The sequence below is a fragment of the Lissotriton helveticus genome, chromosome 7 (genome assembly GCF_964261635.1).
Source record: "Lissotriton helveticus chromosome 7, aLisHel1.1, whole genome shotgun sequence".
Taxonomy (NCBI): domain Eukaryota; kingdom Metazoa; phylum Chordata; class Amphibia; order Caudata; family Salamandridae; genus Lissotriton; species Lissotriton helveticus.
This window is the reverse complement of record NC_136068.1, coordinates 1,596,097,230-1,596,111,684: the sequence shown is the minus strand read 5'-3', so window position 1 is coordinate 1,596,111,684 and position 14,455 is coordinate 1,596,097,230. Positions and strand designations below refer to the sequence as shown.

Sequence of the window (14,455 nt, the reverse complement as noted above, 5' to 3'; positions counted from 1 at the left end):
GGCAATTACTTACATGGTCATTAGAAGATGTGAGTATTTGGTTTAGATTCTAATGAGGAGTTTGTGCGGTTGGGGTGTGGGGTGTAAGTGGAAGGCAGATGAGAGAATGGATAAAGCATGCTAGACCGTGTCCGTTCATCCACTAGGGAGCTCTCAACCAACAGGGTTTGCTTACCTCCAACGTACACACTTCCCTCCATGTCCACTTCAATTCCGGCATTAGCCTGTGAAAAAGAGAAAACAATAAAAAAAAATAATACTTGCAGAGTGCCTTCTACCCACAGACATCCAAGCCTTAACCGAACAACAATCACACAGTGTGTGTTCAAAGTATGCCATGGTTGGCAGTGTTAAAAGTGGCAGAGTTTGAGAAGGATCAGGTTAGGAGAGAAATGGTGTGGCAGTGGCTGTAAACATTTAGGGGCACATGCATCAAAGTTTTTTGCCATCGCAAACTGTGCAATTCACAAAAATTGGCCGTTTGCGATCGCAAAATGGCCTTTGGAGATGCATGAAAGTGTTTCCTATGTGCAATTTAAGATTTCGCAATTATTTGCGAATTCCTAAATTGCTATTGCATTTAAGGAATCGCAATTTGCGATTCCTTAAATGCAATGCTAGAAGCACTTTCAAATAGCGATTTCGCTATTTGGGACCACAAATTACAGACAAATCAAACTTGTCTGTAATTTGAAAAAACTTTGAAAAATGCACTAAAATGCATTTTTTAAAGTTTTAGGTTACACACACATGTGCCCCTGGGGCATGTGTGTGCGCAACATGGGTGCACATCACAATTTCAGGGGTGCAACAGGGTGTCATTTTGACACCCTTCAACCCTTGACATTGCATGAGCCATTTGAGAGTACCTACTGGTACTCGCAAATTGCGCATGCAATCTCCCGTTCATTCCTATGGGCATGTAGGCCCATACTGGCACATGCATCAAGGTAGGCTTTTGCGATTCCTTAATTGAGATTATTAAGGAATCACAATTAAGGAATCGCAAAAGGCTATGCATGTAGGAATCGCTATAAAAATAGCGATTCCTAAACATTTCTTAATTGCGACTCGCAAATTGCGAGTCGCAATTAAGGAATGCCTTCCCATCTTTGGGATAGGGGTATGAAGCTACTGAGGACCTGAACCGGAATCTATAACAAAGTGGTCTCCGCACCACGTGTATCGTAGATGTACAGTACCTGAGAGTGCAGGATCCAGCCGTTGCTCGTCTCGCCGAAGGAGTAAATCGGAGAGCGAGTAGTGGCAGGAAGTGGGTATTAAGACACTGAAAGTCGAGAGAAGACTAGACCGCTAACTGTCATGAGCGTAGTGTACGCACCGGAAGTGTATACACCTACTCTCAGGAATTTTCTGAGACAATTTTGTGAACATCCGCCGCATATTGTGACTTTAAGTACGTTCCGTTGACTCTATATATTCCTTGAGAGGCACTACCAGTTGTATGCTCTCCAAGTGAATCATGTTCCTGATCTCTATCGATTTGTCATAATCACCATATTCCTTGAGAACTACTACATCTGTAGGCTTTCCAAGCGAATTACGCCCTTTCTGTTATGTCACTCCGTTTGACCCTCCATTATAAGAAGGCCAGGTCAACTTCGGGCCGGCTTTTGGTTTCATTTATCATCAAAATATTTTCAGCCTCTACCATTGTTTTTGTTTTTATGCAGGTCTCTAAATTAGGGTTTCACGCTAAGTTTGGTGTTACAATAGTCACCCCACACAAGTCACTTCTTGTACTACCATTTGTTTTGGCAGTGTGCCTAACGATTATTTGTGTGTTTAAAAAATGTGTATTTTCTCATAGTACATTGTCCCCAGCCCTGAAGAGTCACAGGCTTTGACCTGTTGACGAAACACGTGTCGGCTGGCGTTGTTTTTCTCATTAACATCTTCACATAAACAACCCCTAGAAAACCACCGGTGTCGACTGTATCATATTTGAAATATTGTATCAACTGTTGAACGTAATACGTGTGCCCAGGTTTTGTTCATAATTGTTGGGCGATGGGCTTTTAGCTCCTCCCTCATTCAGGGGTTTCGGGTCTTCCCCTGTCCTGGCGGCACCGCAAGCTTTTGTTCTCCATTTTTAGCTAGTTCCCTGTAAGGTTACCTGCCTGAGAGCCACTTACCTGCTACCCCAAAACCCTGTGCAGAATCCATTATAACATGCACACTTTACAAGTGCACATACCACTCCCCCTCCCCTCCTAATGGCCTGGCCCCACCCCTCCCTGCACACGCTGGCTCAGAGCCAACAAGTAAAAAATAAAAATACACAGTTGGATAGCATTTTATTTTTCAGCAGCTGGATCTGAACCAGTGGGGCAACGCTCCTCCGCCATTGCGGATGAGCCACCGCGGATATTGAGTTGTTGTAGACAGTAGGTAGATCTTTTGACTCACTATTCATTAGCATACCAATACTTCTAAGTGCACAGGGAAATAAGTATACACTTGTCAAGTGCATGCAAAACAGTTATTTGGGCAAGAGTCAACCCCACTCCACTGACATTTTGCAACTCCAACAAAGCACAAAAACTAAACATTAGCGGTAATCAATGGATACCGATGGCAATCTAATGAATCCTTCAAATCGGATTGCTTCGGTAATTTTTTTAGGTCTCACCTGCCAGGCGGCACAAGCTATGTGGTTACGGAGGCTTAAGGTAAATTTACTTTAGGCTTACAACCTGCCCATTGCTTACCACTGGTTGACTTTTTTGTGCATCTCATTTGCATACTTGTTTATGATGCTTGCCTTCCTCTTCTTTTGTTTGTAACTCCCCTGGTGCACAGCCTTTTTACAATTTTTTTGATTGCCTGTCTTTTTATCATTCCGCTGCTCACATTTAGGATCTCATGTTCACTTTTATTCAGCACTCCAAGAGTGCACATGTTGCCTAGCTCTTTCACTCATGTACTGCTTCCTCCCCTAAAACTATCCATACACCCCCCATCCTTTGTTACTCCCCAACTCTCTCAGCTTCTCTTAGAAAGCACAGCAATGGGTGGATGAAGAGCAGACTTTAAGGGTTGTGTTTGTTTTATCTCCCACATAATGTATGAAAGCACAAGGTTAGCACACAAGGATTTGATGGGACTGGGGAAGGGCCATCTACTGCACTCACACAGCTTGTGTCTGATGTAGAAGGTGTACTTAGCACAAGACTTCTCCTGGTGGGCCATAAATATGTTCCCTGGTTTACAACAGAGGGATGGCCAAGGGCTGAATCCTGTAGAACATAAACCAGGCCTTAGCAAGCTTTGCCTTTACATTCTGACATTTCGTTTTTCTTTTCAAATTCTGTTTAGAGTTTGAGGAGTAAAAAGTATTTGAACAGAAAAGGTATGCCATTTATAAAGATTGAAAACATTGCATTCAAAGTACAGTTTTGAAATACCTTAAGAAATTTGCCTGAAGATATTTGTTTGCTTCTTCTCGAGTTCTTTGATGTTTGTTTGTTTTTTAACTTATTTTAAAAGAATACTTTAAAGACAAACATTGGCGAAGCCAACAGCTCGGCACTCGCTTTATAAAGGCATGACCTACTGTCTTTACCTAGGTTTGTTTAAAATGAAGCACAGTTGTGCACAACATGGGTCTTTAGCAAATATTTATATCATATTATATACAAATGCAGAAGAGTTCATACTGGGAAAAAAGGAATCATGTGTTAATAACTGGTCAGCCTGGCTGATTCAATGATGTTTATTTCAGGCTTTCTTTATGTGGCAGTGTGTGCTGCAGGAGCACATGCGTGAGCACAGAGCCCTAAGAGGCATAGTTAGCATTTACCTTGAAATATTGGCCATACCAGTGCAGAAGGTTACATGCAGGACATGAAGGGAAGAGGAAGGCTGGTTACTGTTGTTCTGGGGATGCAGGGCTCAGTACATGATATCAATTTCAAGCTGCGGTCCTGAGAGCAATCTACAAACCTTGTCGCACAAGTGATGCCACATGCCCAGCGCCGGCTTCCGATAGATGCCCATTCCAGTGGCCACCAGCACCTGCAGGCAGAGAAGGAGTTAGAAATCACTGCCGGGTGATGGTTTGACAGAGCACAGCCAGCTTTAGGTAACAGGGCTGTGCTGACCTAAGGGCAGGACAGCAGCAGCCAAGACACACAGACACAGATCAAGTCGACAAAGACACACCTGCCACAGTGCCGCTTTTTTCCAATCCTACACCAGCCTTGCTGGCCAAGGCCACACCAACATGCAACAATACAACAAGTAATGGAAAAGCCAATAGGCTAATGCACATTAAGAGCATTTGTTAATGTCTGAGTATGCATAAATTGGCACAATGCATTGCCTTACTCCAAGGCTGGACTGTAGATTTAAACCTGTTCTGACACCTTTAGGGCAGTAGTGATTTTAGAAGTGTAGATTGTTCATAGCCATAACATGCTTTTTGAGGGCGTTGGTTTGCATTAGCGTGTGATTCTCAAAACCTCTTCTTTTTTTAAGCCACTCCCCCTTCTCCCTCATACATTTAATACAGAATGCACACCTATGTGAGTGGGGAAAACAAAAGATAGGATAGACGGAGGGGGCGGTTGTGCAATCAGCGGGATAGGTTTTTGCCTGAAATGCCTAGACTACATGTTGCTAATTTAGTTTCTTGGGAAACTGGGGCGGTGGTGAAGAAAGAGGATAGTCAGGCAGAAGACAAAGTGGAAGTTTTCTAGATAAAAAGCTTCATAGGAAGAAGCCTTGAGAATACAAAACAAAGCAGCTCTCGAACTATGTCAGTGAAAAGGAAAATAAAAAAAGAAATACTGAAATGGGAAAGAAAGGGCAAAAGCAGCAGGTGTGAAACTGCACTTAGAAATAATGTAATTTCGACACACTTCTATGTTATAAACAAAAGGAAAATAAAACGAGGTACAACACTGCTGCCAAGCTGACCAAACTCTTAAGTGTGTTCCGTTAAATGAGTCACTACTTACACTGAAGAGTCTAGGGTGGTGGTTGGAAGTCTTCTTTCCTCATACTTCCACCTACACAAGTACCCCCCTCTTTCTTTCAGCCTCATCGGGGCCACCTCCACAGATAATCCACACCCCACCAATGCTCACCTGCACAGGTACCCCAGTGCCTCATACTCCCACCTGCACAAGTACCCCCTCTTTCTTTCAGCCTCACCTGGCCCACCTCCACAGATAATTCACACCCCACCAATGCTCACCTGCACAGGTAGCGCCAGCTGCTCGATGATGGCTTCCGCCTTGGCTTTAAACACTTCCGGCTTCAGTTTGCCACGACTGATCCCCAGCTGATTGGTAATAAAGACAATCTGCGAGGAGCAACAGAAAAAAAGTTAAAATCAGCTTAAAGGGCTAACAAGAGTGAGTTGCGAGAGAAGTGGGGCATTAAAGGCTAGAAAATACCTTGTAGCCTTCGCTTAAAAGTTGTTTTAATTTTTGGGGAATCTCTGGGTATAAAATTCTGTGGACAAAGACAGACATATTAGTGTAAAACACCATGTATTTGCACCATGGAAAGTTCTAAGTGTGTAAATGCAGCACTCCCTGCTGTTCCAGTACTAAGGCCCACACATAGCTTTGCCAGTGTGTCTCCGTCCAAGCCTGCAGCACCCTAGGCACTGCCAGCACGTGGTGGTGAGACACAAATCACCCACTGTACATCAATCCTGATCTACAGCAGCACCTGCCCTTCCAACATTGTGTCCCATGCACAGTTCACAATCTGAACCAGTGGCGCCTATGCTGTTCTATACAGAGAACTCAATCCTGACCTGCAGCAGGCTCTGTTATAAAAGCACCGAAACACATACACAGCTCCACCAATTTACCTCAATATGGACTTCGATCACACTTAGCTCAGATCAGATCAGCCCCTACCCTGACTATCTTTAGGAAAAAAGTGAAAACCTGGCTTTTCAACCAATACATTTCCCCCTTCTCAATTCACATTCTGCTATGTCCACAGCGCCGAGACGCCCTCAGGCATTTGTTCGGGCTATACAAATCGCATAAATAATTAGCTATTCTAATACTGAAAACTCTGGCAACAGTGCCTCCAGCCCCCTCTGCTTTTCTCGTGGATTATTACTATAAAAATCTAGTGATCAAGTGACACAAAGTGAACTCGTGCCCACGAGCAACCCACTCACCTCCAATCATCAGGGCCAACAGGAAAGACCTTTCCGGACTTCGTGGTGATGATCGTACTGTCGATGTCAAAGCCGGCGATCTGGAAGATAGGCAAGGTTCTGAGCAGGGTCTCAAGAAGCCCTCTGATGGATAGCGCTGAGCTCTGCAAATCTTATACAACTAGAGAAACATAGCTTATTCTACAATAGGTGCATCAGTGCACTGAACAATATGATGAAAAAGGAGGTGCACTGAATAATATCTCAAACAAGCATTGAAAATGCAATAGGTCTCACCTTTGATTAAGTTAAAGCCATTTGCTTTGCTAATGGTATTGTATAGCAAAGCAAATGACTTTAACTTAATGAAAGGCGAAACCTATTGTGTTTTTAATGCTTGTTGGATGTGGAGGTACCAGCTAATTTCCCTGAGCAATATGCAATGTCCTAGGATAGTGCAAGATCGGTTATTGACAAGTGCTCTGAGGTGAGTGACTGAGTGCATAAGAAGATAGTAGAGGTAATAATTAATGGAGTAGGTCTCGGAGAGGTGCTGCCTACGACGTTTGGATAGGTAGTCTTACACACAGAGTGGAAAACGGGTCAGGAAGGGGTGATGAAAATACATGGCAAGGAGAGGAATGAGAACAGAGGGGTGCAGGGGCACAGGAAGGCAGGAAGGGATGATGAAAATACATGGCAAGGAGAGGATTGATAACAGAGGGGTGCAGGGGCAGCGAGGAGTGGTAGACAAGCACACAAAGGGGAAAACGGGACAAGAAGGGGTGATAAACACTGGACAAGAAGAAGGATGACTAGAGCGGCAGATGAGCACACGGGACAAGAAGGGGTTAAGAAAATACAGGAAAAAGAGAGGGGTGAAATCCGAGGGGTGCAGGAGCACCAAGGAGTGGCAGATGAGCACACAATGGAAAACTGGGGAAAGGAAGGAGTGACGAAAACGCAGGACAAGGAGAGGGCTGATAATAACACAGGGCAAGGACCGGCGATGAGAACGGGGCGGGTGGTGGGTGCAGCGAGTAGTGGCAGAAGATCACAAAGAGTGGAAAACATGGGACAGGAAGTGGTGATGAAAACACCGGACAGAGGGCGAAAACCGAGGGTGGCAGATGTGTGCAAAGAGAAGTGGAACACATGGGGCAACAAAGGGCGATAAAAACACCAGGAAAGGAGAACAGAGGGTAGCAGGGGAGTCGAGGAGGTGCAGATGAAAACACAGAGTGTAACACAGGGGACAGGAAGGGGTGAAGAAAACACAGGGCAAAAAGAGGGATGACTACAGGTGGGCAGATGAGCTCAGAGTAGAACACAGGAAGGAGTGATTATAATACAGGGCAAGGAGGGGATAAGAACAGAAGGATGCTGGGGAGGCAGATGTGTGCACATAGGAGTGGAACACGGCTAAGGAGAGGGCTTAGAACAGAGGGATGTAGAGCGGCAATTAGTGGCAAATGAGCACACAGGAGTGATAACAAAAACAGGGCAAGGAGCGGTAGGAGTACAGGGGATGTAAGGGGGCAGATGAGAACACAGAATGAAAACAAGCATTGCTCAGTTAACGCTATAGTCCGGAATCAACATGGAAGCTTTGGAGGGCGGGACTGGGTGGTATGGAGACGGCCGCTATTGTTAAAAGTGAAAGTGTGCAATTAAAAACAAGACGGAGGGCATTGCTGTGGGGAGTGGGGAGGAGAATTGCGACACGGCCGCCGCAGGGGGCGGAGCGGGGAGAGCGGCGATGAGGGAGAGTGAATAGTGTGAAGCAGCAGGGGCCTTTGAAGTGAAGCTAAGCTTCACTTCAAAGGTGTGGGAGGAGTGTGGCTCAGGCAGAGCGCACGCTGGGGAAGTTTGTGGGGCGGAGCGGGAAGAGCTGCTGGGGAACAGATGGCTGGCGATTTGATGCTGTGCACGCGCATTTTAGGTCAATGCGCTTGACCTAAAAGCGCATGGGCACAGCATCAAATCGCCGGTTAGTTAAAGTCTGTTTAAGCCCCTATAGTCTCGCTCCGCTCAATGCTCATGCGCATTGACAGGTCGCGAGACCTAAAAAGGGGCGAAACTACTGTACTGCAATAGGTGTAGGTGTCAGTTCTCCACAGAGCACATTATGCAAGAGAGGGCACAGAAGGATTGTGTGTCATAGATGTATTCGTGTGTATGAGAGCGCTGGGAAACATCTCGTACCTTGGAGCTGGCCTGCACCCCTTTCTTGTTGAAGACCAGCAGCTTGCCATGTTCCTCCCAGGAGTCTCTGGGGCAGGCATCTCCTCTCTGGACCTCTGAAGAACCAGCCTTCGGAGCGGCTGTGCTGTTTGCCTGATGGGCATGGGCCGCGGTCTCTTGGAGTTGCTTCAGCTTGCGATTGGCCTCCTCTTCGGAGTCTGAGCCTGATCCCTGTTCCTTGGGGCTATCATCCCCCTTGGGCTTTTTTCTGCTGGGCTCTGCCTGTGCCTCCCTGTTGCTGGAGCTCTTCTTCAAGTTTTCAAGGTGATGTGCACCGAGGAAGTCCTTGACGGTTCTCTTTGCTATTGTGTCTCTGGGCCTGGCTGAGACATCAGTCTTGGTCTCAGACTCTGAGGGGGGTCGGGTGGGCTTGGAGCCAGTGAAGCGAATAGTATGGGGATAGAGACCGTTCACCAAGCATAAGGTCTCCCCTTCCTTCATTGTAGTGCTCTCCCCCTTCTTCAGCTCCAACCCCTCTACTGACGTCGGGTTATCCCCAAGCTGAAATGATGCAAAAAGAATTTATGATACATATTGGATGAATGACTCCATTTGAGGGACCTTACAACTCCCCTCCCACAAAATTATTAGATGAAATGGTGCAAAACAAACACTCTACCGCCCACCCAGGCAGCACCACGTTTACCACTAAGCCTCAGCACAGGTAAGTCATTGCCAACTGGCCGTCCTTCGAAATATTACGCACAACAGTATGCCAAAGCCGCATAGGCTTTTATAGAGGGCAGACAGCGACAATTTGCCAGCATGGAATATCAGAGGGCACGCTCTGTAGGTTTTTGTTCTTAGATAAAAGCTACCTATATGTGCCTCAGCCTGCAGGTGGTCTAAACAGTGAGGGCCTCAGCCTACAGCTGACTAAAGGGTGAGGGCTTTGGCCTACACGTGACCAAAGAGCGAGGGCCTCGGCTTACAGGCAACCAGAGGGTGAGGGTCTCGGTCTACAGGCAACCAGAGGGTGAGGGTTTCGGTCTACAGGCAACCAGAGGGTGAGGGTCTCGGTCGGTCTACAGGCAGACAAAGAATGAGTGCCTTGGCCTACAATCAGGCAAAGAGCGAGTCCCTCGGCCTACAGGCAATCAGAGGGTGAGGGCTCGGCCTACAGGCAATTAGAGGGTGAGGGCCTTGGCTTACAGGCAACCAGAGGGTGAGGGTCTCGTCTTACAGGCAACCATAGGGTGAGGGTCTCGTCTTACAGGCAACCAGAGGGTGAGGGTCTCGGTCTACAGGCAGCCAAAGGGTGAGTGCTTTGGCCTACAGTCAGCCAAAGAGAGAGTGCCTCGGCCTACAGGCAGCCAACGAGCGAGTGCCTTGGCCTACAGGCAGCCAAAGGGTGTAATCTTCAATCTACCAGTGGCCAAAGGGCTATGCCCTCACTCTAGCAGTAGCCAAAGTGCAAAGGCCTCAGCCTAAAGGCATCAAATGGCTGAGGACCGCAGCCTAAAGGTGGCCCAGTGGTGAGGGGAGATCTCGGGCTGTAGTAGGCCAAAGGGTGAAGGTCTCAGGCTACAGGTAGCGAAAAGGTGAGGACCTCATTCTAAAGGCGACCAAAGTGTGAGTGCCTCAACCTATAAGTGACAATCGTGAAGGCTCCAGGCTATGGGCAACCATAGGGTAAGGGACTCAGCCTACATCTGCTGGGTAGACAGAGGGGGTGGTTGATTATCTCGGCCAAGAGGAAGTTCAGGGTTGAAACCTGGAGAAAGCAACTTACATATGCCCAAAAGAACTTGGGGGGAGGCCAACATGTAGGACGATGTTGGGTGGGGGTTCGGGTGTAAATGTGGCCAAAGGTTGGATGTCTCAGCCTACAATCATCTAAAGGTGAGAGGAGGCCCAGCCTACAGTCAGCCAGAAAAGGGGCAGAGAGGTAGCTGCCAGCTCGTGGTCAAAAGGGGGTGTTTTTGCCTGCAGACAAGCAAAATGGAAAGCAGACTACAGAGTACTGGGGTTTAGTGGGAAAGGATCAAAGCAAAGAGACATCCAGTCAGGTGTCTCTGGCTAAACTCAGGCAGATGGAAAATGGAACAATGTCTGAGCCTCACCTGCGTGATGCGCACAGTCTGATGCTGCCAGTCAGCCAAAAGCTCCACTGCAATGACAGAAACAGGACAACAGCACATTAGTACAGCAGACAACACCGTTTAACTAAACAAAGCTGGTAAAGAAACGAAAAATCACTTATTACTGCAGACCACACCGTTCATTCACCCACATGTGTCATGATAACAGCCGGGGACAACCCTCACTCACAGCTTAGTTATTGCCACCAATGCAATTCATCCATATCACTGTGCCACCACATCAAAGTTCAGCAAGCAGGAGGTGATGGTAGTGGGGCACACCAATGAAGGCCATCCAAAGCAGCTCACGTCAACGTGTAATACCACACCCCACAAACGTCAATCAGACTGAGATAGCAACCTACTGTAATACACCAAAGTGAACAAACTACAGTTCTCATTTTACAGTACCACTACCAACATTGTGAACAAATTAGGAATCGCACACCACTGTAGCACGCCTAACAAAGTTCAGATCAGCATTTTGACATGAAACAACATGGCTAAAGGGCTGCAGCATACCTTAGTGTTCCTTCGTCTCATGAGGTTTTTCTAGCAGCAGCTCATCTACCTTTCTGGGCGAGGTCAGCACCCCATATTGATGTGACACTCAACCACTAGTGAAATCCCTGTACTGGTCAAGCTCTTATATGGTATTTATGTCATGGTGTCAGGCATATGACTGATGACCCACATGGTACCCCTCTTTATCCTGTATATGTAACTGCAGGGTGTGTCTTGCACCCCACTGGATCTCCCTACCAGCAGCAAGCAAGGCTTATTTAAAGGGCCCTCTGCCATTGGTGGCTACTGGACGGTAGCTTAGCATTGATGTCCCAGGGCCATCAGTTCTGGTGCAGTCCACGGCAACCAAGTGCCCTCCTATGCGTGCTTGACTCTCAGATGTTAGGAAAGTCAAGCAGTTTTACTCCACGTGTCAGTGGGCTGAACCCTGAGATATAGCAATGTAACACACACTAAACCCAGTATCCAACCAGAGCTATCACTTCTCAGCACTAGCCTAGCAAGTGTGTCATGGGCCCTAGTGCGAGGAGGGAAATACCCCCATGCTGCTCTTTGAACTGTAGACTACAGCAATAATCAGGGTTCACTGGGCCCTTCAGGCCTCTGAGCCCTGGTACCACTGCACCTGCTGCACCAATGGAAGCAACACTACTGCTTCTCAGAAGAACATTTACCATTTAGTGGAGTGTAAAATATGGCAGCTAAAATTATGAACTACACAAGATACGACTGCTATCAGTTTTGCAGTTTTTATACACCAGAATGTTAAAACACAGCCCGGCCAACGTGTTTTTTATGTTCTCCGCTAGCTTTAGGAGAGCCTATATAAACAGTTTGTTTATATTTGCATACCGTGGGTGTAATATAGAACGTATAATGGCCCAGAATAAAGTAGAGCCGACACCTACTCGCTACAGCTTGTGTACCACTGTCACTCTCAAGAAGCAACCAAGTGGCACTTCATGTTACAATCAAAAATGTAAAACTCTTTTAACTTTAAAAAGAATGCAAGACGTTACTACACCATCTATTACCCCGCAGTAGGTTACAACGCGGACGTTACATCATCCGCGTTGTTACCATGCATGGCTTTACATCGCAAGTCGTTTCTATGACTTGCGCTAGATGGCCCGCTGGACTTAGGAATAGTATAAATTACTATTCCTACTCCAGTTAGCGCAACAGCAGGGAATGTGTTGGATTTAAAAATCTAACACATTCCCTGGTGTTGCGCGCCATCTAGTGCAAGTCGTTGAAACGACTTGCGATGAAATGCCATGCGTGGTAACAACTCAGACGATGTAACGTCTGCGTTGTTATCTACCCGTGTGGTATTACCAGCGTTGTAAACGCTGTTTCCCTTTAAGAAACTCTCCTTTTAATAAATCACAAAAATAATATATATTTGTACTTTGTACTTTGATGCATAGTGTTCAAGGGAACTATTACTTGAGTCTAAAGATTTTAACATCTGTAGTGCCCACTTGCACAATAACGTTGTCTGCATTGATGACCGACACATAATTGGGAGATACACTAATCAGTAGCCCGAAAGAAAATATCAACAGCCTTAATTGAACAGTTTTCGAACTTGGCTATTTAATTATGCTACTGGTAACCAATGTTGTTTAATTCTTGAGCTCAACCACGGAAAAGTGGTTCCGAGAGCCAAAAATTGCGCCACCTGTTGAAGACAGTTGTTTAATTACAGCTGATAAATGTATTTCCCAATCTGGGTGCTGTTCCAGTTATCTAAAATGATGTCAGTAGCCCACCCCAGAGGTGAAATCTCGCCTCCAAAAGCATATGTATTGCTATCCCTAGCAATTTGAATGGCAAACTGCAGAACATTCAAAACCATGGAGCAAGTTTTAGGATATCCTCATCCCTACTTCTCATCCACCATCTCTTAATCTCATCCATCATCTCAACTTCTCTTTCCTTCATCCCGGATTCTCATCCCTATTTCACATCTATTATTCCTACTGCTTATCCATAATCCCTACTTCACATTCATCATCCCTACTTGTCATCCATGCTTCTCAATCATCCTTACTTCTCATCCCTTCTTCTCATCCTTCATCCCGTCTCCTCCATACTTCTCATCCATCTTTTTACTCGTCACTCATATCCCCTACTATTCCCCATCCCCTACTTCTAATCAATATTTCTCATCCATCATGAGATGTAAAGTTGGGATGAGGGTGAGAAATTAAGGATTTCTAAAAATGGATGCTGTACATCTGGATCTTTCGGAGAAAATGTCACATCACCCTGTTCTCAGATCTCTAAACTGGTATCTGTTAAAAACAAGATCCTGCTGAAAACACTGAACTGTAAATAAATCCATTCATAGTCAAGCACCAGGCCTCCTAGTTAAGCTTGTTCAGTTATACCATCCTTCTGGGTACTTGTAATCCTCCTCTGCAAACTTCCTGGCTGCTCATCCCGAAGCTTCTAAGATTTGTGGGCAAATATCTACACGTTCATGGCAGCTTCTTATTGAACTAATTTCTTCTACTACTGAGACCAAAAATGTACTTTCCTAAACTCAGATGATGACAAAAGATTGGCTCCACTCTTCATGCCACTCGTCTCTGTAGACTTTCTGCTGCTTGATCCCCATTAAATGCCAGTGAGATGCCCAAGTCTTGCATCGGATTGGTCATCCTTAACCCTGAATGTTTTGTCATCAACAAAGTCCTACACTCTCACTATTCAGGTATGGGGTTCGACTAAATCCTAGTGGGATTCTTGGCTCTTAGACTTAGGCTCTTAAACTTAGACTCTTAGACATAGGCTCTTAGACTTCGGCTCTTTTGAACCTACTCACATGCTAGGTACACTTAGGTACATCTAGACAGGCAGGAGTATGCACTTTATTTTATAAATGCATTTCATATTCATGTATGTGTTCATGACTATTGCAAAATGGTAGTACAATACTATTTCTTTTTATTCACTGTACTGATGGTTCTATATCTCTGCTACTGTGTTACAGTTGTAGCAGCGCACTTATTTTACATGAGAAGAACAACGGTACAATAAATTCTTATTGTAAACATGCTCGAATGTTTCTTCTATGTATCTCTCTGAGAGCAAAACAAGCAAGCACAAGTGACTCAGTGAAAATAGTATATTGTTTCCAAGCGTCTGAGGTTCTTATGTTCTGAGGTTGACAAAAACTAATCTCTCTGATAACAGGGGATTATATTGGCACTGAGAGCTAGCTAATGCAAAAACATAGGCTGACATATTTGGTGGGGGTGTACAGAATCAGTTTGCCACCAAGCCCACAGTATATGTTATCCGTAAACAGCGTAGGTCCTGCATGAAAGGGTACTATCGGAACTACACTACACCACCAGCGGCTCTCGGCCTCCATATAGCTAGTGTGAGGGAGCAGTGGTTACCCTCTACTACGGGTGTGGGTATAAGTTGAGGGCTGTATATCATA

At 45.7% G+C, this 14,455-nt stretch overlaps 1 protein-coding gene across 2 annotated transcripts in view; it reads right to left on the bottom strand.

The window, feature by feature from the left end:
• LOC144770561 (bifunctional polynucleotide phosphatase/kinase-like) overlaps window positions 1-14,455 on the bottom strand; it is a 130,855-nt gene that overhangs the window by 90,401 nt on the left and 25,999 nt on the right. For both annotated transcript variants that reach the window (XR_013598926.1, XM_078655179.1), the window contains exons 3-9: window positions 10,456-10,502; window positions 8,354-8,893; window positions 6,170-6,249; window positions 5,424-5,481; window positions 5,222-5,329; window positions 3,967-4,038; window positions 176-224 (exon numbers count right to left, since the gene is read on the bottom strand). Coding sequence is in view for 1 of the 2 variants with exons in the window: in XM_078655179.1 (XP_078511305.1) it covers window positions 176-224; window positions 3,967-4,038; window positions 5,222-5,329; window positions 5,424-5,481; window positions 6,170-6,249; window positions 8,354-8,893; window positions 10,456-10,502 (954 nt within the window). In the remaining variant the exon portion in view is untranslated. The remainder of the gene's footprint in view (window positions 1-175; window positions 225-3,966; window positions 4,039-5,221; window positions 5,330-5,423; window positions 5,482-6,169; window positions 6,250-8,353; window positions 8,894-10,455; window positions 10,503-14,455) is intronic.